This window comes from Salvelinus alpinus, chromosome 24, assembly GCF_045679555.1.
Source record: "Salvelinus alpinus chromosome 24, SLU_Salpinus.1, whole genome shotgun sequence".
Classification (NCBI taxonomy): Eukaryota; Metazoa; Chordata; class Actinopteri; order Salmoniformes; family Salmonidae; genus Salvelinus; species Salvelinus alpinus.
In genome coordinates this window covers 34,695,505-34,718,783 of record NC_092109.1, presented here as the reverse complement: position 1 = coordinate 34,718,783, position 23,279 = coordinate 34,695,505, and the positions used below count along the sequence as shown (strand labels likewise).

The following is a 23,279-nucleotide window of genomic DNA, read 5'->3' as shown; positions in this document are numbered from 1 at the left end:
GTAACATCCAATAAATAACATTGAAAAAAAAGTTTATTGCTTTGTCATTTCATTTCTAAGAAATGTCATAATACGACAATCACTTTACTTTTCCCACATTTTGTTAAAGTGGATTACAATAGATTTTTTTGTTTGTTCACAATCTACACAAAATACTCTTGTCAAAGTGGAAGAAAAATTCTAACATTTGTAAGAATTTAATTAAACATCTTGATTAGATGATAAATATTCAACCCCCTGAGTCAATAGATGTTAAAATCAGCTTTGGCAGCGATTACAGCTGTGAGTCTTTCTGGGAAGTTTCTGAAGAGCTTTCCACACCTGGATTGTCCAACGTTTGCCAATTTTTTTATTTTTTCCCCCCCAAAATTCTTTAAGTGCTGTCCAATTGGTTGATGATCATTGTTAGACAACCTTTTTCAGGTCTTCCCATAAACTTACAAGCAGATTTAAGTCAACTACTTCAGCCACTCAGGGACATTCACTGTCTTGGTAAGCAACTCCAGTGTAGATTTGGCTTTGTGTTTTAGGTTATTGTCCTGCTGAAAGGTGAATCTCCCAGTGTCTGGTGGAAAGCAGACTGAACCAGGTTTTCTTCTAGGATTTTGCTTGTGCTTATATCCATTCCGTTTACTTTTTGTATCTTAACTCCCCAGTCCTTAACGATTACACGCGTACCCATAACCATGATGCAGCCACCACTATCCTTGAAAATATGGAGTGAGATGCTCTGTAAGGTATTGGATTAGCCCCAAACATAAATTCACTTGTTCATTGCCACATTTATTGCAGTATTACTTTAGTGCCTTGTTGCAAAAAGGATGCATGTTTTGGAATATTTTAATTCTGTACAGGCTTCCTTTTCACTCTTGTCAGTTGGGTTAGTATTGTGGAGTAACTACAACCCTGTTGCTCCATCAGTTTATCACAGCCTTTAAACTCAAACTGTTTTAAAAAGTCACCTTTTGGCCTCATGGTAAAATCCCTGAGCGGTTTCCTTCATCTGAGTCATGAAGGATGCCTGTATCTTTGTAGTGACGGTGTATTGATACACCATCCAAAGTGTAATTAACTTCACTGTGCTCAAAAGGACATGTCTGCTTTTTAAATGTTTATACATATAGGTGCCCTTTGTGAGGAATTGGAAAATCTCCCTGGTCTTTGTGGTTGAATCTGTGTATGAAATTCACTGCTTGACTGAGGGGCCTTACAATGATCTGTGTGTGGGGTACAGACATGAGGTAGTCATTGTTAAACACTATTGCACAGAGTCCATGCAACTTATGACTTGTTAACTACATTTGAACTCCTGAACTTATGCTGAACAAAAATATAAACGCAACATGTAAAAAGTGTTGGTCCCATGTTTCATGAGCTGAAATAATATATACCATAAATGTTCCATACGCACAGAATACTTATTCTCCAAAATGTTGTATACAGATTTGTTATATCCCTGTTAGTGAGCATTTCTACTTTGCCAAGATAACCCATCTACCTGTCAGGTGTGGCATGATCATTACACAGGTGCTGGGGACAAAAAGGCCACTCTAAAATGTGCAGTTTTGTCACAACACAATACCAGATGTCTCAAGCTTTGAGGCAGCGTGCAATTGGCATGCAGACTGCAGGAATGTCCACCAGAGCTGTTTCCAGAGAATGTAATGTTCATTCCTCTACCATAAGCTGCCTCCAACGTTGTTTAAAAAAATTATGCCCAACCGGCCTCACAACCGCAGACCACGTGTATGGCGTCGTGTGGGCAAGCGGTTTGCTGATGTCAACTTAGTGAACCCCATGGTGGAGGTGGGGGTATGGGCAGGCATAAGCTACGGACAACAAACACAATGGCATTTTATCGATGGCATTTTGAAAGCAGAAATACCGTGACGAGATCCATTGTCGTGCCATTCATCTGCCACCATCACCTCATGTTTGGAATAGAATAAAATCCATCCAGGATGGACATTTTTCTTTGACATCACCTTCCATTAAAATAATCACATACATTCTCACATCATACACATTTAAACCAGTCATTGTATGCAACATGATGGACTAACAACATAGAGGACATTAATACATTCACTCACAACGACCACTGTCCCAACTGCACTAGGTAGGTAAGTACATACACCGATACAATTTACTTTGCATTTAGTAGTCCAACAGCACAAGGAACGAATGAATGTTTGAACATGTTCTTCATGGGCATTCTGAAGCGCCGGCCCGAGGGAAGCCTCTCGAACTGAGGGTGGGAGGGGTCGCCAACGGCAACCAGTGCCGTCGTTTTGGTTGCCTTGTGGAATAGAATGCTCAAATGTGCCTGTGGTCGACCAATTACTTTGCTGACTGTTTACTATTCTGGTCAGTTTGCTTTTGCTCCTCATGCTCAGATTACCATCATTACTGTCATATTGAACATGAGGGCACTCCACCAAGCTGCTGTACACCCTCTCCAGAACATCCTGGCTGACCCCAAACCCCTTTAATTTCCTGATTAAGAACAGGCGTTGGTTTGCTTTAAAAAAAAAAGACAGTCTGCATTCTCTGTAAACTCAGCTTGTTATCAGCATGATAATGCAGGCCCCATGTCGCAAGGATCTGTACACAATTCATGGAAGCTGAAAATGTCCCAGTTCTTCCATGGCCTACATACTCACCAGACATGTCACCCATTGAGAATGTTTTGGATGCTCTGGATCGACGTGTACGACAGCGTGTTCCAGTTCCCTTCAATATCCAGCAACTTCGCACAACCATTGAAGAGGAGTGGGACAACATTCCACAGACCACAATCAACAGCCTGATCACCTCTATGTGAAGGAGATGTGTCACGCTGCATGAGGTAAATGGTGGTCACACCAGATACTAACTGTTTTTCTGATCCATGCCCCTACCTTTTTTTTAAGGTATCTGTGACCAACAGATGCATATCTGTATTCCCAGTCATGTGAAATCCATAGATTATGGCCTAATGAATTCATTTCAATTGACTGATTTCTTTGAATTGTTGCATGTTGCGTTTATATTTTTGTTCAGTATATTTAGGCTTGCCATAACAGAGGGGTTGAATACTTATTGACTCAAGACATTTCAGCTTTAAATGTTTTACACATAATTTTTTTTTTTTTAAATGTCAAAGTGGACAACAAATCTCAATTCAATCTATTTTAAATTCCGGCTGTAACGCAACAAACTGTGTCCAGGAGTGTGAATACTTTCTGAAGGCACTGTAACAACATACACTTTGAGCTTGGTTTGTTATTATTTACCATCACCTAAATTACAATAAACCCAAGTTGAATGTAGCAGAATAAAGACGTTTAATCCAGTCCGTGGCCTAAGTGAGTAGTTCAAAGAAGTTGTGAAAACGACTACACTATGTAACTAGGGGCACTATGTAACCAAATATATATTTCCAATATAAGCTTTCTTTGACAGCCAAATATACACATGTGATTTTTTCTATAATTTTGTTATGAGTTCTTCACTCTCCATGTCAGACTCTTGTTCTTTACCCTGTAGAATACAATACATGGTGTTAGGCATAAAGGTTAGTCTCATACACTGTCCACTGCTTCATATGTTCCATGACCCAACAGAAGAGATGAAGTTTAGTGTCTTACCAGGAAGATGAGTGTGTGGTGTATGATGAGTTCCATGGTGAGGCGCACCATGTTTGTGTTCATGGCCAGCTCCTGGAACAGTGTTGGGACAAACACCAGCGCCAGGTTCTGAGCTGTCATACGGTTCTCTACACTGTACAGCTGAACTCTAGAAAGGGGTTGGCAACGATGAGCATTAGTCATGCAGGATCCTTTTGTTGCCCTGTTAAAATCTTACAATCATTGATCATGTGTTGTTCTTACATGTAGAAGTGTCCACACAGGGCGTTGAGTGTGATTCTGTTGTCAGGGGGCATCTTCTTCAGGAGTCTGCGGTAGGTAGCCAGTCTAAGGGTCTCTTCAGTGTGGGCTATGGTGACAAAGGCAATGAATGAGAACCACATTACTCAAAGTACAGCTTGTATTGAACCACTTGTTCATCTAGATCAGGGTTACTCCAATACTATTGGAGAAGATCCAGTCACACAAATTTCTTAGGTGCAAAGATCTGGATGGATATTGTAATTTAAAATCGACATAGTAACAAACCCCCTACCTCGTGACCCCAAATTGTTCACACCCCTCTTGTTAGCGGAGAGAAAATAGTGCAGTTTAGAAGCTAATTTCCTGAAATTCGACACATTTTGCCAGGTCTTATGTTGCGTGTTCATATGTCTGAGTGACTCAAACATTACATTAAAAAAAAAATTCAACTTGGCATGTAATCTGGACATGATCACTACAAGGTTTAGAAAGCTGTCAGTGATTGACATAAGAAGAGAAACTTCCAATGCAGTACAACATTTTTAAATATCTCAACAGTAAGTTGAAAGCCTGACTGAGTTTCATATATGAAATATGTCCATACCACAGGAGGTTGGGTTGCACCTTAAATGGGAGCAGGGGCTTGTGGTAATGGCTGGAGCGGAAATGAGTGGAATGGTAACAAATACATCAAACACACGGTTTCAATGCGTTTGATGCCATTCACTTTGCGCCGTTCCACCCACTATTATGAGCCGTCCTCCCCTCAGCAGCCTCCACCGGTCCATAGTGACCCTAAACTGTGCCATTGGTCGTGTTCGTGAGCATCAAAGCCGAGATGTATCATGGGTAAATTGTGACCAACTGACTGATCTACAAATAATATTGAGTAATTATTTATGACGCAAGTTGATTTGTAAAACAGTCATTCTCGACTCGCCTTTAAAGTCGGCTGCAATGTTGACAATCCAATGTTACTTGTCCGACTGGAGAGACCGGGAAGAATCTCACATTGACTTCCATTCTTGCATCCCTCTCTCCTCGCTGTTTTTTCAAAACCCATTTAATGAGAAGGTCTCTATTTTTAGAAGAGACAAAATAAAAAAATTATACAGCACAACGGCAGAGTCATGTCTTAAGTGTAAAACTAACAATGACTCAATAATCCATGCCTTCTGGGAATGTACCAAAAGGTACAGGCAGCTAGAAAGTTGGCTGTCATAAGTATTACAATGTAAACGTACATTTAATCTGTCTGTCTGCATATTTCAAGACATGGCATATGGGGGTGTGGTGAGATACCCAATGGGCTGGACGATTCTCTTCTCATCACTCATCTTGAAAAAATGTATACTAAAAACATGGAAATCCATCCGCCATCATTAACACAATGGAAAAATCTAATGATTTATTATTGAAATAGTATGGGTGACTGAGAAAAACAAATTGGTACAACTTAAGGCCATGTGGCAAACAGTGGTGTTCGGTGCCGTTTAAGATTTTTGGCCTTATTTCTATTACAGCATATTGGATGACTGTCATTCATATTCCATTCACCCAGTTCAATGTAACGTCGATAGTTTTAGGCATGATTCTCTAATTTTCCTTATACACATCATGATGTTGCTACAACCTAGCCTATGAATGAAAGTTTACAACGTAAGTGCACACAGGTCGAGAGAAAATTTGAGTTGACAGACAATGACACGTGGAGACAGTGACACATTCAATACCGCCTTGCACACTCTTGCCTGCATCTAGCTGATCTAGGGTGTAATCATTAGTTCAACAGTTGCAAGCGAGTGTTTCTATTGGACAAATTTAGGTATGTTTATCCCCGCTTCGTTCTGTTTGCTTCCGTTTATGAAAAACGTTTTTCAACAGAATCGGTGGAATGAATACATGCCTTGACCACAGTTTACACTCATAGCTTGTTCTATTCTCCTTGGATCTACACGCTCTCCTCTTACCTTTTCCATTAATTTGTGGACTTCAATGCACAACACATCAGCTGTCTGTGACCAGGCAAAAAAAAACTTTTCAAGCCAAACCTTCATATCATAACCACTAATCCCTAGATCATTGTCACCATATTAGCTAAAGTAATGTCATAGTCAACATATGTCAAAATATATGGCCCTCGCTTCATACTTGTCGCCAAACCCACTGGCTACAGGTTATCTACAAGTCACTGCTAGGTAAAGCCCCGCCTTATCTCAGCTCACTGCTCACCATAGCAGCACCCACTCGTAGCACGCGCTCCAGCAGGTATATCTCACTGGTCATCCCCAAAGCCAATTCCTCCTTTGGTCGTCTTTCCTTCCAGTTCTCTGCTGCCAATGACTGGAACGAACTGCAAAAACCTCTGAAGCTGGAAACACTTATCTCCCTCACTAGCTTTAAGCACCAGCTGTCAGAGCAGCTCACAGATTACTGCACCTGTACATAGCCTATCTATAATTTAGCCCAAACAACTACCTCTTCCCCTACTGTATTTATTTGTTTTGCTCCTTTGCACCCCATTATTTCTATTTCTACTTTGCACATTCTTCCACTGCAAATCTACCATTCCAGTGTTTTACTTGCTATATTGTATTTAGTGCGCCACCATGGCCTTTTTTTTTGCCTTTGCCTCCCTTATCTCACCTCATTTGCTCACATTGTATATAGACTTTTTTTCCCTACTGTATTATTGACTGTATGTATTGTTTATTCCATGTGTAACTCTGTGTTGTTGTATGTGTTGAATTGCTATGCTTTATCTTGGCCAGGTCGCAATTATAAATGAGAACTTGTTCTCAACTAGCCTACCTGGTTAAATAAAGGTTAAATAAAAAATTTAAAAAAAATATCTACTAGAACTAACAAGTTAGTAAACCTGCTACAGTCATGCAGTAAAGTGTACAGTCAGTAAGTTTAGCAGTTACACCGGAAGGCCCCGGTGGCATTAAATTAGTAAAACTAAAAGCTTACCTTGACATGGAAGAGTTCCAGTGTCGTGGATAATCATACCCTGTTAGCTAAGTAGGCTAAACTAGCTAGCTGTATTTGCTAGCTAAGAAAGTGCAAGTGCTATATGAAATATAACTAGATCTCTCACTCTCTCTCCCTCTCCCACAATAAATTAATTTGTTAAAAACTATTGTCTTTCTCTCTCTTTGAGTCAACTACGCACCACAGTGTTAGCTAGCTGCAGCTTATGCTTTCAATACTAGATTCCTTCTCTGATCCTTTGATTGGATTGACAACATGTCAGTTCATGCTACAAGAGCTCTGATAGGTTGGAGGATGTCCTCCGTAAGTGATCATAATTACTGTGTAAGTCTATGAAAGAGGGTAATAACCATGAGTTTTGTATTGAAGTTAATGTACCCAGAGGAGAACGGACGCTAGCGGTTCTCCGGATACGCCATGGTGCTACCCTACAGAGTGCTGTTGAGGCTGTTGTATCTAAAAAGGATAACTTTTTAAACGTTTCACTATTTTTATTATTATGAAATTCACTGGAGAAGGATGGCCCTCCCTTTCCTCCACTGGTGGCAAACAATAATGAAGGCACTGGGGATGGGGGTGTGAACATGTGGGTCTGGGCAGGTGAGATGTAGTCATTGTTTGTGTACGTCTGTAAGTTGTTGTTCAGATGTACAGATGAAGTTGGAAGTTTACATACACTTAGGTTGGAGTCATTAAAACTCGTTTTTCAATCACTCCACAAATTTCTTGTTAACAAACTATAGTTTTGTCAAGTCGGTTAGGACATTAACTTTGTGCATGACACAAGTAACTTTTCCAACAATTGTTTACAGACAGATTATTTCACTTAATCACAATTCCAGTGGGTCAGAAGTTTACATACACTAAGTTGACTGCCTTTAAACAGCTTGGAAAATTCCAGAAAATTATGTCATGGCTTTAGAAGCTTCTGATAGGCTAATTGACATAATTTGAGTCAATTGGAGGTGTACCTGTGGATGTATTTCAAGGCCTACCTTCAAATTCAGTCCTTCTTTGCTTGACATCATAGAAAATCAAAATAAATCAGCCAAGACCTCAGAAAAAAATTGTAGACCTCCAAAAGTCTGGTTCATCCTTGGGAGCAATTTCCACGTTCATCTGTACAAACAATAGTACGCAAGTATAAACACCATGGGACCACGCAGCCGTCATTCCGCTCAGGAAGAAGACGCGTTCTGTCTCCTAGAGATGAACGTACTTTGGTGCGAAAAGTGCAAATCAATCCCAGAACAACAGCAAAGGACCATGTGAAGAAGCTGGAGGAAACAGGTACAAAAGTATCTATATCCACAGTAAAACGAGTCCTATATTGACATATCCTGAAAGGCCGCTCAGCAAGAACGAAGCCACTACTCCAAAACCGCCATAAAAAAAGCCAGACTACGGTTTGCAACTGCACATGGGGACAAAGATTGTACTTTTTGGAGAAATGTCCTCTGGTCTGATTGAACAAAAATAGAGCTGTTTGGCCATAATGACCATTGTTATGCTTGGAGGAAAAAGCGGGACGCTTGCAAGCCGAAGAACACCATCCCAACCGTGAAGGACGGGGGTGGCAGCATCATGTTGTGGGGGTGCTTTGCTGCAGGAGGGACTGGTGCACTTCACAAAATAGATGGCTTCATGAGGAAGGAAAATTAGGTGGATAAATTGAAGCAACATCTCAAGACATCAGTCAGGAAGTTAAAGCTTGGTCGCAAATTGGTCTTCCAAATGGACAATGACCCCAAGCATACTTCCAAAGTTGTGGCAAAATGGCTTAAGGACAACAAAGTCAAGGTAATGGAGTGGCAATCACAAAGCCCTAACCCCAATCCTATAGAACATTTGTCGGCAGAACTGAAAAAGCGTGTGCGAGCAAGTAGGCCTACAAACCCGACTCAGTTACACCAGCTCTGTCAGGAGGAATGGGCCACAATTCACCCAACTTTTTGTGGGAAGCTTGTGGAAGGCTACCCAAAATGTTTGATCCAAGCTAAACAATTTAAAGGCAATGCTACCAAATACTAATTGAGTATGTACACTTCTGACCCACTGGGAATGTGATGGAAGAAATAAAAGCTGAAATAAATAATTCTCTCTACTATTATTCTGACATTTCACATTCTTAAAATAAAGTGGTGATCCTAACTGACCAGAAACAGGGAAGTTTTACGAAGATTAAATGTCAGGAATTGTGAAAAACTGAGTTTAAATGTATTTGGCTAAGGTGTATGTAAACTTCCGACTTCAACTGTATGTAAGTTTGTAACTGGTAAAAAATAAATAAATTAAAAATGAAGAAAATAAATATTATACAACATATAAAATATGAATGAGAAGGTCAGAGGGGAGGGAACTCCGACCTCATCCAATGGGTTTTGAGAAGAGGGCGAGAAGAGAGGACGCGAGGAATCAAGGAAATACATTCTTCCTGGGGTTGTTTAAGATGCAAAGGACAGTACCTGCAGCCTTGACCCACAGTTCCCTTTGTGTCTGAGGGATGAGCACCACCTGCTGGCGGACATACTGCTTCAGGGCCCCTGCAGCGTCGAGGAGACCCTGTTCATCTTTCTCCAGAGGGGCAGTTTTAGGTGATCTGCTGAGGGCTTCCACCAGACTGCTGACCTTAGTGGCCAAGCCACAGCGCCGGTACAGCCCATCCACCTTCAGGCCTGGGAGGGAGACGGAAGAGGAGCAGAGCAGATTAACCAGTTGTGAGAATTCATGTTCCTGCCGGACACTGGTTATCCAGATCACTACAATACTTGTTCCAGTCTCAAATGGCTTGTAGCTGACACTCACCATATTGTGTGATGTGTGAGATACACCTCTCAATGGCAGGGGGCACATTGCCAATGGCGTTGGGTGGCAGCTGGTACAGTGATGGGCGCTGCTTCCTCTTTGTGGTCACTGCCCGTTTCAGTAGGCTGTGCCAGGACTGACAGCTGTGGTCTCGTTCAAACTGCATGGACATGGTTCTAGCAGGAAGAAGAGATAGATGCATTGGACACCATCCTTTGAATGACAGATGCTGAAATACGTTTGGGAACCATTGCTATGACATCAAGTACGATGGAATGCAACTTGTTATAACAAAGTGTTCCTGTAGTGCTGACCTCTCTCCAGTGACCAGCTCTATGGTGTTCTCAGAGGAATCTATCTCTGTGGGCAGAAAAGAACACCGTCATATTACCTTATCATGATACTTCTGCTCCTCTACACAAGGCATGTAGAGAAAAATCATGTTGTGTAAACATGCAGACAATGAGGTGAGGGAAGGTGTGACTCACTGTATTGAGTCTCAGGGTTGAGTGTTAGCCTCTCTCTGTGGCGCTGCTGGTCAGTAGGATAGACGAGGACCTGACCTCCACGGAGCACTGCCCAGACCTCAGTGTGCTGCAGGCCTCCTCCCTCCCTCAGAGACACCCGGGACACAGCAAACACCCCGTCCAGCTCCTCCTCATCTATGGGCCCGGGCAACACCACCTGGTAGGGGGAGAACATACGATTCGTTTTAACCCACATTACTATATCTGTCTGTGTTATCTGTAGGCCTACTCTCTGCTCAGGAAAGTTGACACAAAGGCCTCTATTATCATCCAGCGTATGGAACACTACCTACAGTCCTTAATACTCCCAGATTGATAAACACAGCTGTTATTGTATTACCCTGAGAATATGAAGCAGGTGATTCAGTAGATCCTCTTCGGTGTCAGCATAGCACACCAACTGGTCCGTCAGAGTCACCATTTCAAACTCATGAGTCGATCTGTGGGGGAGGAGGAAATCAACAATCACCCTTATATCTTATAAACCGTATTAAAACATATAATATCTTAAAAATGGATATGAAATGTCTCCCACAATGTTAACGTCATAAGGTTGCAGTACCCGTTGGAGCTGTGGAAAATGGAGACGACCTCCCTCAGGTCCAGAACATCACAGGCTGCAGAGTCATTCTCCTGGGAGAACAAGAAGCGGTCCTCCTCCAACTTCCCATGGAGCTCCTCCTCTCCTGCGCACGCACACACACACACACACACACACACACACACACACACACACACACACACACACACACACACACACACACACACACACACACACACACACACACACACACACACACACACACACACACACACACACACACACACACACACACACACAGTTTTACTCCCATTAAGAAGTCGTCTTTTAAATCAAACAATAGGCTTTTAGGCTATTGTGATATGCCCATAGTATAAGGGTACCTGCAGCAGAAGGAGGGTCAGAGGTCGCAGGGTCTCTGCTGGGCACCTGATGAACATAGGCAGGGGCATCTGTCCAAAGAGAAAAACAAACAGATATTTGAAAGCATGATGAACAAGACAGACATTTTGATGTACTGACTGATATCATGAAAGTGACAAGTTGAGACTATGCAAAGACAAAACAACAGCAGCGCTGTGGATCTTTGATGTCAGTATCTGTGGATCTTAGATGTCAGTATCTGTGGATCTTTGATGTCAGTATCTGTGGATCTTTTATGTCAGTATCTGTGGATCTTTGATGTCAGTATCTGTGGATCTTTGATGTCAGTATCTGTGGATCTTAGAGGACCCCTGATGTTAGTACCTGTGTACTCGTTGTGTCTGAGCAGCTCCGTCTGCATGGCCTGTCCAGCCCGCTCTGCCAGGGAGATGGGCGTGGGGCACTGAGAGTCCCCTGAGTGGCACAGGACCCGGGCCCCCGAGCACAGCAATGACATGGTCTCTGGGACATTAGGGCCACACACCACCTCGCACAGCCTCTGGAGGACACAGGGTGGGGGGGATGATGTCGTAACAACCAATAACACATATCCTTCAGCACAGTCTGTCCTGTACAGACCCTGGGATATTTAGGTGTATTTTCCTATCTTTGAGGATTGATAGGAATCAGAATAGGATGCATACATGTAATAACACAATTTTGGAAGGGATCTGAACAAAAACCAGATGAACTACACTGTCCTCTGCTGGTTGAGAGCAGCAGTGTAGTCTGAGAAAGGGGCTGACGCTGGGGTTGGGGCTGAGGCTGGGACTGGGACTGGGGTTGGGGCTGAGGCTGGGGTTGAGGCTGGGACTGGGGTTGAGGCTGGGACTGGGGTTGGGGCTGAGACTGGGGTTAGGGCTGGGGCTGGGGTTGGGGCTGAGCCCTGGGGTTGGGGCAGGAGCTGAGACCTGGGGTTGGGGCAGGGGCTGAGACCTGGGGTTGGGACTGGGGTTGGGGCTGAGACTGGGGTTAGGGCTGAGACTGGGGTTGGGGTTAGGGCTGAGACTGGGGTTGGGGTTGAGGCTGGGGCAGGGAATGAAACCTGGGGTTGGGGCAGGGGCTGAGACCTGGGGTTGGGACTGGGGTTGGGGCTGAGACTGGGGCTGAGACTGGGGTTGGGACTGGGGTTGGGGCTGTGGTTAGGGCTGAGACTGGGGTTGGGGCTGAGACTGGGGTTGGGGTTGGGGAGGGCTGAGGCTGGGGTTAGGGCTGAGACTGGGGTTGGGGTTTGGGTGGGGTTAGGGCTGAGGCTGGGGTTAGGGCTGAGACTGGGGTTGGGGTTAGGGCTGAGACTGGGGTTGGGGTTGAGGCTGGGGCAGGGAATGAAACCTGGGGTTGGGGCAGGGGCTGAGACCTGGGGTTGAGACTGGGGTTGGGGCTGAGACTGGGGCTGAGACTGGGGTTGGGACTGGGGTTGGGGCTGTGGTTAGGGCTGAGACTGGGGTTGGGGCTGAGACTGGGGTTGGGACTGGGGTTGGGGCTGTGGTTAGGCCTGAGACTGGGGTTAGGGCTGAGACTGGGGTTGGGGCTGAGACTGGGGTTGGGACTGGGGTTGGGGCTGTGGTTAGGGCTGGGGCGTTGGCTGACCTGGTTGAGCAGTCTCTGGCTGGAGGCTAGAGGATGGGTGAATCTGTATCGGCCCTTGGTGTACTTGGCCCTGATGAAGTCCCCCCTCTGATCCACAGAGGAGTCTGGCAGGATCTGCTCTGCACCCGGTACGTTGTGACTCCATACATTATTGGCTGCTTTGTTCCCATAATGGACAAATAGCTATGGAGGAAAGAGAACACATCAGTTATTAGCAGTGCTTATTTTCACATTACTTTACTTCTGTATTTGGTTAAACATACAAGTATTCAGACACCTTCCCTTTTACCACATTTTGTTATGTTATAGCCTTATTCTAAAAATAATTAAATATGTTTTCCCCTCATCAATCTATACACAATACCCCATAAGCAAAAAAAGAGTAATAATAAATTGTTGAAAAGTAACTAAAATTAAAAACAGATGTATCTTATTTACATAAGTATTCAGACCTTTTGCTATGAGACTTGAAATTGAGGTCAGGTGCAACCTGTTTCCATTGATCATCCTTGAGATGTTTCTACAACTTGATTGGAGTCCACCTGTGGTAAATTCAACTGATTGGACATGATTTGGAAAGGCACACACCTGTCTTTATAAGGTCCCACAGTTGACAGTGCATGTCAGAGCAAAAACCAAGGCATGAAGTCGAAGAAATTGTCCGTAGAGCTTCGAGACAGGATTGTGTCGAGGCACAGATCTGGGGAAAGGTACCAAAACATGTATGCAGCATTGAAGGTCCCCAATAACACAGTGGCCTCCATCATTATTAAATGGAAGAAGTTTGGAACCACCAACACTCTTCCTAGAGCTGGCCACCAGGCCAAACTGAGCAATTGGGGGAGAAGGGCCTTGGTCAGGTAGGTGACCAAGAACCCGATGGTCACTCTGACAGAGCTTCAGAGTTAATCTGTGGAGATAGGAGAACCTTCCAGAAGGACAACCATGTCTGCAGCACTCCACTAATCAGGCCTTTATGGTAGAGTGATCAGACAAAAGCCACTCCTCAGTGAAAGGCACATGACAGCCCGCTTGGAGTTTGCCAAAAGGCACCTAATTGACTCAGACCATGAAAAACAAGATTCTCTGGTCTGATGAAACCAAGATTTAAATCTTTGCCCTGAATGACTGACGTCTGGAGGAAACCTGGCACCCTCCCTACGGTGAAGCATGGTGGTGGCAGCATCATGCTGTGGGGATGTTTTTCAGAGGCAGGAACTGGGACACTAGTCAGGATCGAGGGAAAGATGAACGGAGCAAAGTACAGAGAGATCCTTGATGAATACCTGCTCCAGAGCGCCCAGGAACTCAGACTGGGGTGAAGGTTCACCTTCCAACAGGACAACAACCCTAAGCACACAGCCAAGACAACACAGGAGTGGCTTTGGGACAAGTCTCTGAATGCCCTTGAGTGGCCCAGCCAGAGCCCGGACTTGAACCCAATCGAACATCTCTGGAAGACGAGGCTGTAATCGCTGCCAAAGGTGCTTCAACAAAGTACTGAGTAAAAGGTCTGAATTCCTATGTAAATGTGATATTTGCAAAAAATATTTAAAAAACGTTTTTGCTTTGTCATTATGGGGTATTGTGTGTAGATTTATGAAGAATAAGGCTGTAACGTAACAAAATGTGGAAAACTCAAGGGGTCTGAATACTTTCTGCACCACTGTTACAGCGAAGGTCATCTCACCAGAATCAGAGGTTCGGTCCACACTTTACTGTCCAACTTCAGGCTTCTGACTTTGGAGACATGGATGCCCAAAGAGCGATGCTGACCTTAGAGAAACAATAGGGACATAGGTCATATAGAGCAGTGCGTACACATCCTGAGTATCACCACAGTCCCAGCTCACCTGCACAGGCCTCACAGACGACCACCAGCAGGTTAACTGAGGCCCACTCGGGGTTGGCACTGCCACAGTCGGCACACACTTTGTTCCATGGGCTGGCCCAGAGTCGGTGGGCCACCTCGCTGCATGACAGGGCACTGAGGATCACCTGGTTCAGACTCCCCAGCCACACAGCCAGCTCCTTCGACGAGTCTGTGGAGAAACTAGAGATACAAAGACTGTGTTTCTCAGTTGTAAAGCAAGGCGCTCACATACACGGGCCAGATACTGGGATAATCTGATAGAAGAGCAATTGTGTAATAACACAAGTTAGGAAGGGATCCTAACAAAAACCAGATGAACTACACTGTCCTCTGCTGGTTGAGAGCAGCACTGTAGACTGGGCCTGGGGTTGGGGCTAATCAGAAAGTGACAGTGAGAGAGAAAGAGACGGACACTCACTTGAAGGTTTTGTACGGTGTGATGAGGCTGAAGTTATGACGGCCAGTCTGCTTCACTGAAGCCACGTTCATGGACACATAGGTCAGCCCAACCCCCAACTGGAAGTCCTGCATGGCACAAATAACATGAACTGAATGACACAAAATACACTCAACATGTCCTCCCGAACTGTCAAAACAATCACATAGTGATGGCGCTCAGCAGAGCCCTGTTCCCTTCCTCACCTCTTTATTGTTGTAGATCCATAGGTTGTGTCCACAGATGGCAGCATACACTCTGTTGCTGCGAGGGTCTTTCATGGTCAGGGCTCCATGCTGCTCCGGAGGGGCTGGAGGGTCCCATCCACGAGAGGACAGGAGGGACGTCACCCAGCCCTCCTGCACCGCTGGGACCGGGGAGAGGGGTGGAGAGATGCTCAGGCACAGGGCAAAGCACAAAAACAGTAGGAACCAGAAAGAGGGTTAATATCCATCAGCAGCTCACCTTTGTTGTGCGCCATGAACTCAAAGTGCTTCTTGCAGAAGTAAAGGGAGAAGCGTCCTTTGTCCTGCTTGCAGACATTGGTGATGCTTGACACATGGAACACTAGGTCTGTGAACTTGTCCTGCGGCCCAGAAAAAGAGGGAATAGTGTAAGATACAGATCACTGGCATAGCCTGGGAGAGACAATAATGATACAACAACGTTATGCCTTAGTTCTAGTCAAAAGAAAGGGTCCATTGGACCATGGTGGTGCTAGTGATTCACTCACTGTGCGTTTCTTCCAAAGTGATACCAACGGTCCATCCAGGGTGGCCCACAGAACATTGTGCCTTCAGGAACCAAAAGTATCTCAATTTTCAAATACATAGAAATTAGGCAATGACATTTGGAAAATAATCTGAAATGTCATATCAGAGAATGTGATTTCAGTAAGATGTTGTTGAACAGCAACAGAACATATATCCCACAGTGTCTCACATTACCTGCGGCCCTTCCATACATCCAGCCAGCTGGATCGGGACACCACATTCTCCCTACGAGAGGACTCTGCTGCCTGGGTAGCACCACCGCTCGCTGCTGCCTGTTTTCTCCTGCTGACACGGATGGTGGCCGCACTGTGGACAAAGAGAGAAGAGGTTATCTCAAAGAAACATGACAAATATTTAATTAACTGGCAGCTATCTTGAACAAATATACTACACATTTAATACAGACCCACTGCTTGTACAGTATCTCATGGGTAAATTACAAGACACCTATTGCATAACACACTTCATGTCTTGCACAGAGCACTGCTATGCAGGTGAAAACATTTTTAGTGGGGAAGAAGCAGGAAGTATAGGCATGTGTAATACAGTGATCTGAATAGGTAAACAAAGGGGCTTGTAGAGTTCACAGGTGATTAGACAAACAAGTATATCACTCTCAAAATCAAATAGCTACTGTTTCATGTTTGATCCGGCAACACATTTTTACATTTACATTACAGTCATTTAGCAGACACTCTTATCCAGAGCGACTTACAGTAAGTGAGAGCATACATTTACATACTGGTCCCACTGTGGGAATCAAACCCACAACCCTGGCGTTGCAAGTGCTACGCTCTGCCATTGGAGGCACACCCGAAATGACCACTTCAATTGGTTTTAAATTCTATCACACCCTTAAAACCATGTAATAATATTGAAAACCCATTGAAATTGTATCAATATTGGTAAGTGACTATGTTAAAATCTCAGTTGATTAGGTATCATTTTACTCTAATTGAACTCCCCATGAAGGCCATCTGTTAACTTCCTGTCTGTCTGTTTGATGTGACGGGGTGCTGTGACGTACCGTGGGATCTTCTGTTTGAGAGGTCTGGTCTGCATAGACTCCTTTTCCACAGGAGGTTTCCCGCTGGGGACAACACCAATACAAACATGCCCTGACGCCACACTGGAAGAGGCATAGAAGAATGACAAAGCCATTCAACATTTCTACCACCAATTTGTTTCGTGTGACCTGTAGCTTGATACATGTAGTTACATACATTGATATACATTTTCTTCCCTGCCTTTATCCATGGCCTATACTGTTTTGTGGCCTCTGCTTTTGCACCTCTTATTTGATACTCACTTGTTCATGTGGGACGGGATCTTTATTTCTTCAGGAACGGCATCGTCATCATTGGACGATTCAGATCCAGATCCAGGGCATTTTTCCCAGTCAGCTACGTCAGTGACGTAGGGGTCAGTATCCGCAGCCGGACTGAAGTAAGGGGGGGTATTCGCAGCCGGACTGACGTAGGGGTCAGTATGCGCAGCCGGACTGACGTAGGGGTCAGTATCCGCAGCCGGACTGACATAGGGGTCAGTATCCGCAGCAGGACTGACGTAGGGGTCAGTATCCGCAGCAGGACTGACGTAGGGGTTAGTATCCGCAGCCGGACTGACGTAGGGGTCAGTATCCGCAGCAGGACTGACGTAGGGGTTAGTATGCGCAGCCGGACTGACGTAGGGGTCAGTATCCGCAGCAGGACTGACGTAGGGGTCAGTATGCGCAGCCGGACTGACGTAGGGGTCAGTATCCGCAGCAGGACTGACGTAGGGGTCAGTTTCCGCAGCCAGACTGACGTAGGGGTCAGTATCTGCAGCAGGACTGACGTAGGGGTCAGTATCTGCAGCCGGACTGTGTGGAGAGAAGGACAACCAGACAGATCTGTCAAGGAGTCCATCTGGCTCATTACTGTCCAGTACTGGGCAAGATGGAGTCACTCCAGAATCAGATCTGAAGAGAAGGAAGTTACACTGGCTTGGATTCTGCTCCGCTGGGCTGGTAATGGCAGGCTTATTTAGGATAATGGCATGGTTGTCTTCCTTTTCTGCCAGCAAATCATTTGCGGGTGGAATACCTGTGAACCCAAGATAAAATGGTGTACAGTAAAAGATGCTGTGTTGTTTGGTGACAAATGAAAGCAGGAAGTATTTCAGAAGTCTGTCACTGAATCACAAGCGTTTATGTTTAGGAGTAAAAACCAGTTATTCTTGTGTTGCTATTGTGACAGTACACTGCAGCTATGTTTAGCTGTAGGACTGCTTTACTGGAAGTTAGGACTCAAGCTCAGTATCACATAGTATTCACTTCCTTGACCTCATTGACCTTGAGTAACTCTTTAATGAATGGCACGGAACAAATCTTGTTTAGCATGATAAAATATTGTTAATTGGTGAGATGTTGAAAGGTAAGCTGTTTAGCTGGAACACTGTGTCTGAGCCAATCAAATATGGCCTGTCATTACACAAGTACAGTCATAGTTCTAACAAAACTCATCTGATCCCTATCTTTATCATTATAAAATATGTAACTGTTATCATGATGAGCACAAGGGCCTACCTTTGCTATGACTTCCTGTATCAGGTGTATCATGTATCAAATCCCTTGAAGACAAGTGTAAAAACAAAGAATTAGAATCCCCAAGAACGTGTCAGGTGTTTGGTAAAACAAGTGGACATCACGAGGATCACTCACCGATCAGAAGAGAGCTGGATCTGTGGGCTCCCTCCAGCCCGCTTGTAGCGTGTCCGTGGTTTAGGTACTGGCACAGGCATGTCTGGACCGAGGGGGGCAGACATCTATTTCACAGTAGGAGATATTACTGTAGGTCACAAACACATGTCTGAAATAACTTTTTTTCCCCCCAGACATGTAGATTTGAAAGTTACTCAAGTAAAAGTGAAAGTCAGCCAGTAAAATACTACTTGAGTAAAAGTCTAAAAGTATATGGTTTTAAATATACTTAAGTATCACAAGTAAAAGTATAAATAATTTAAAATTACTTATATTAAGCAAAGAAGACGGCACCATTTGTCTTGTTATAAAAATGTCCGATGTCCGGATAGCCAGGGGCACATTCCAACACTCAGACATTATTTATAAAAGATGCATTGTGTTTAGTGAGTCCGCCAGATCAGAGGCAGTATGAATGACCACGTGTTCTCTTGATAAGTGCGTGACAATTTTCCTGTACTGCTAAGCATTCAAAATATAATGAGTACTTTGGGTGTAAGGGAAAATGTATGGAGTAAAAAGTGCAATATTTTATTGAGAAACGCAGTGAATTTAAAGTAAAAGTTGTCAAGTAGTGATACTCCAAAAAACGACTTAAGTAGAACTTATTTTTACCTAAGTACTTTACACCACTGATACCCCATGACAAAGTGAAAACAGGTTTAGAAAATTTTGCAAATGTATATAAAAAAACAAACTGAAATACCTTATTTACATAAGTATTCAGACTCTTTGCTATGGGACTCAAAATTAAGCTCAGGAACATCGTGTTTCCATTGATCATCCTTGAGATGTTTCTACAACTTGATTGGAGTCCACCTGTTGTAAATTCAATTGATTGGACATGATTTGGGAAGGCACACACACCTGTCTATAAGGTCCCACAGTTGACACTGCATGTCAGAGCAAAAACCATGAGGTCGAAGGAATTGTCCGTAGAGCTCCGAGACAGGAGTGTGTCGAGGCACAGACTTGGGAAAGGGTACTAAAAATGTTCTGCAGCATTGAAGGTCCCCAAGAACACAGTGGCCTTCATCATTATAAAATGGAAGAAATTTGGAACCACCAACACTCTTCCTAGAGCTGGCCGCCTGGCCAAACTGAGCAATCGGGGGAGAAGGGCCTTGGTCAGGGAGGCGACCAAGAACCCGATGGTCACTCTGACAGAGCTCCAGAGTTCGTCTGTGGGGGTGGGAGAACCTTCCAGAAGGACAGCCATCTATGCAGCACTCCACCAATTAGGCCTTTATGGTAGAGTGGCCAGACGGAAGCCACTCCTCAGTAAAAGGCACATGACAGCCCGCTTAGAGTTTGCCAAAAGACACCTAAAGACTCTCATTCCATCAGAAACAAGATTCTCTGGTCTGATGAAACTAAGATTGAAATCTTTGGCCTGAATGCCATACGTGACGTCTGGAGGAAACCTGGCACCTACTCTACGGTGAAGCAGCATCATGATGTGGGGATGTTTTTCAGCGGAAGGGACTGGGAGACTAGTCAGGATCGAGGGAAAGATGAACAGAGCAAAGTACAGAGAGATCCTTGATGAATACCTGCTCCAGAACGCTCAGGGCCTCAGACTGGGGCGACGGCTCCCTTCCAACAGTACAACGACACTTAGCACACAGCCAAAACAACGCAGGAGTGGCTTCGGGTCAAGTCTCTGAATGTCCTTGAGTGGCCCAACTAGTGCCAGGACTTGAACCCGATCGAACATCTCTGGAGAGACCAGAAAATAGCTGTGCAGCGACGCTCCCCATACAACCTGACAGAGTTTTAGAGGATCTGAAGAGAAGAATGGGAGAAACTCCCAAAATACAAGTGTGCCAAGCTTGTAGCATCCTACCCAAGAAGACTCGAGGCTGTAATCGCTGCTTAAGGTGCTTCAACAAAGTACTGAGTAAAGGGTCCGAATACTTATGTAAATATGATATTTAGGTTATTTTTTGTAATCCTGTTTTTGCTTTGTCATTATGGAGTATTGTGTGCAGATTGACAAGGGGGAACATTTATTTTATCCATTTTAGATTAAGACTAACTTAAAAAGTGAAAAAAGTAAAGGGGTCTGAATACTTTCCGAATGCACTGTACATGACCCTCATTAGTTTATATACACTACATGACCCTCATTAGTTTATATACACTACATGACCCTCATTAGTTTATATACACTACATGACCCTCATTAGTTTATATACACTACATGACCCTCATTAGTTTATATACACTACATGACCCTCATTAGTTTATATACACTACATGACCCTCATTAGTTTATATACACTACATGACCCTCATTAGTTTATATACACTACATGACCCTCATTAGTTTATATACACTACATGACCCTCATTAGTTTATATACACTACATGACCCTCATTAGTTTATATACACTACATGACCCTCATTAGTTTATATACACTACATGACCCTCATTAGTTTATATACACTACATGACCCTCATTAGTTTATACACACTACATGACCCTCATTCGTTTATATACACTACATGACCCTCATTCGTTTATATACACTACATGACCCTCATTAGTTTATATACACTACATGACCCTCATTAGTTTATATACACTACATGACCCTCATTAGTTTATATACACTACATGACCCTCATTCTTTTATATACACTACATGACCCTCATTAGTTTATATACACTACATGACCCTCATTAGTTTATATACACTACATGACCCTCATTAGTTTATATACACTACATGACCCTCATTAGTTTATATACACTACATGACCCTCATTAGTTTATATACACTACATGACCCTCATTCATTTATATACACTACATGACCCTCATTCATTTATATACACTACATGACCAAAAGTATATGGGCACCTGCTCGTTGAACATCTCATTGCAAAATCATGGACATTAATATAGAGTTGATCCCCCTTTGCTGCTATAACAGCCTCCACTCTTCTGGGAAGGCTTTCCACTAGATGTTGGAACATTGCTGCGTGGACTTGCTTCCATTCAGCCACAAGAGCATTAGTGAGGTCGGGCACTGATGTTGGGCGATTAGGCCTGGCTTGCATTCGGCATTCCAATTTATCCCAAAGGTGTTCGATGGAGTTGAGGTCAGGGCTCTGTGCAGGCCAGTCAAGTTCTTACACACCGATCTTGACAACCCATTTCTGTATTGACCTCGCTTTGTGCACTGGGGTATTGTCATGCTGAAACAGGAAAGGGCCTTCCTCAAACTGTTGCCACAAAGTTGGAAGCACAGAATCGTCTAGAATGTCATTGTATGCTGTAGCGTTAAGATTTCCTTTCACTGGAACTAAGGGCCCTAGCCAGATCCATGAAAAACAGCCCCAGACCATTATTCCTTCTCCACCAAACTTTACAGTTGGCACTATGCATTGTGGCAGGTAGCACTCTCCTGGCATCCGCCAAACCCAGATACGTCCATCAGACTGCCAGATGGTGAAGCCTGATTCATCACTCCAGAGAACGCTTTCCACTGCTCCAGAGTCCAATAGCGGTGAGCTTTACACCACTCCAGCAGACACTTGGCATTGCGCATGGTGATCTTAGGCTTGTGTGCAGCTGCTCGGCCATGGAAACCCATTTCATGAAGCTCCTGAGGAACAGTTATTGTGCTGACATTGCTTTCAGAGGCAGTTTGGAACTCGGTAGTGAGTGTTGTGGACAGACGATTTTACGCACTTCAGCACTCGGCGGTCCCGCTCTGTGAGCTTGTGTGGCCTATCACTTATGGGCTGAGTTGTTGCTCCTAGATGATTCCACTGCTCAATAACAGCACGTACAGTTGACCAGGGCAGCTTTAGCAAGGCAGAAATTTGATGAACTGACTTGTTGGAAAGGTGTCATCCTATGATTGTGCCACATTGAAAGTCACTGAGCTCGTCAGTACGGCCATTCTACTGCCAATGTTTGTCTATGGCGATTGCATGGCTGTGTGCTCGATTGTATACACCTGTCAGCAACGGGTGTGGCTGAAATAACCGAATCCTAAATGTTACAGCAACTATTATCACGTTATTACTTTTAATAATGTCTTGGATTGACGTGTAGGCCTACCGAGACAGATTCTGGAGGTCATTTCATTGCCTTTTTCTACTCAAAGTGTATAGGTAGGCAGGCTATGGTTGCTGTTTATTTTAACATTTCACATGGCCTACAAAAACTTTGCGTTCCAGTTTTGTAAATACATTAAAATATTGTTATGATTATTTGATGGGGGGAAAAACTGTGTCTGACTATGCGTTAATAGTTCGTGTTGGAAATGTTGCTCTCAACTACAGTCGTTTAAAGCTTATAAGCTCTGAATCACAGTTACGGGTACATTCATGCTGTTCTGTTCAAAGGTGACAAACACCGTAGGCTACTGCATTTGTTTCGAGCACGTGACATAACTAGGACTGAAAATGAAAGGCTATATTTCTGTATAACTCAACGGTGTTGAGAAAATCCTAAATTAAATGTTACATAAATGATTTGGTAGGCCTAATTAAAATCTTACCTTATCGTTACTCTTCTGTTCTTGTTCAAATGCGATGTTCCGTTCAAAAGAGAACTGGAAAGGTTACCTTCCTGATACTGAAGAGGTTTGTGGTGGCTGTTTTGCTTTCTGTCGACGACGACAGTGTGTAGCCTATGCGGGTAAAATCTGTACAGCGCGGTCTCACCTGTATTACCTGTTCGGTG

The 23,279-nt window shown here is 44.0% G+C and overlaps 1 protein-coding gene across 2 annotated transcripts; it reads right to left on the bottom strand.

The window, feature by feature from the left end:
* Positions 1 to 15: 15 nt before the first annotated feature.
* Positions 16 to 23,262, bottom strand: LOC139552712 (arf-GAP with Rho-GAP domain, ANK repeat and PH domain-containing protein 1-like). Of its 2 annotated transcripts, none has more exons than XM_071364726.1 (24): positions 23,095 to 23,262; positions 18,536 to 18,662; positions 18,401 to 18,444; positions 17,144 to 17,918; positions 16,862 to 16,963; positions 16,009 to 16,140; positions 15,795 to 15,855; positions 15,527 to 15,647; positions 15,268 to 15,428; positions 15,044 to 15,150; positions 14,606 to 14,805; positions 14,443 to 14,528; positions 12,753 to 12,935; positions 11,487 to 11,661; positions 11,123 to 11,191; positions 10,761 to 10,884; positions 10,539 to 10,638; positions 10,160 to 10,355; positions 9,986 to 10,031; positions 9,672 to 9,847; positions 9,332 to 9,541; positions 3,873 to 3,978; positions 3,630 to 3,777; positions 16 to 3,522 (listed from the first exon to the last, which is right to left on the bottom strand). In XM_071364726.1, exons 2-24 carry the CDS (start codon positions 18,637 to 18,639, stop codon positions 3,469 to 3,471), a joined length of 3,480 nt encoding a protein of 1,159 aa, XP_071220827.1. In that variant the 5' UTR covers positions 18,640 to 18,662; positions 23,095 to 23,262; the 3' UTR covers positions 16 to 3,468. The 2 variants fall into 2 exon arrangements, with proteins under 2 accessions (XP_071220827.1, XP_071220826.1); XM_071364725.1 differs by having other exon boundaries at positions 18,536 to 18,639.
* Positions 23,263 to 23,279: the final 17 nt, after the last annotated feature.

Bases quoted from the DNA above. Each gene is read 5' to 3' on its own strand.
- LOC139552712 (XM_071364726.1), bottom strand. From the start codon at position 18,639: ATGTCTGCCCCCCTCGGTCCAGACATGCCTGTGCCAGTACCTAAACCA. The intron at 15,151-15,267 runs GTGAGGAAGGGA...TGTGCCATGCAG, and splicing joins GGATCTACAACAATAAAGAG to GACTTCCAGTTGGGGGTTGG. The intron at 12,936-14,442 runs GTGAGATGACCT...TTTCCTCCATAG, and splicing joins GGACCGAACCTCTGATTCTG to CTATTTGTCCATTATGGGAA.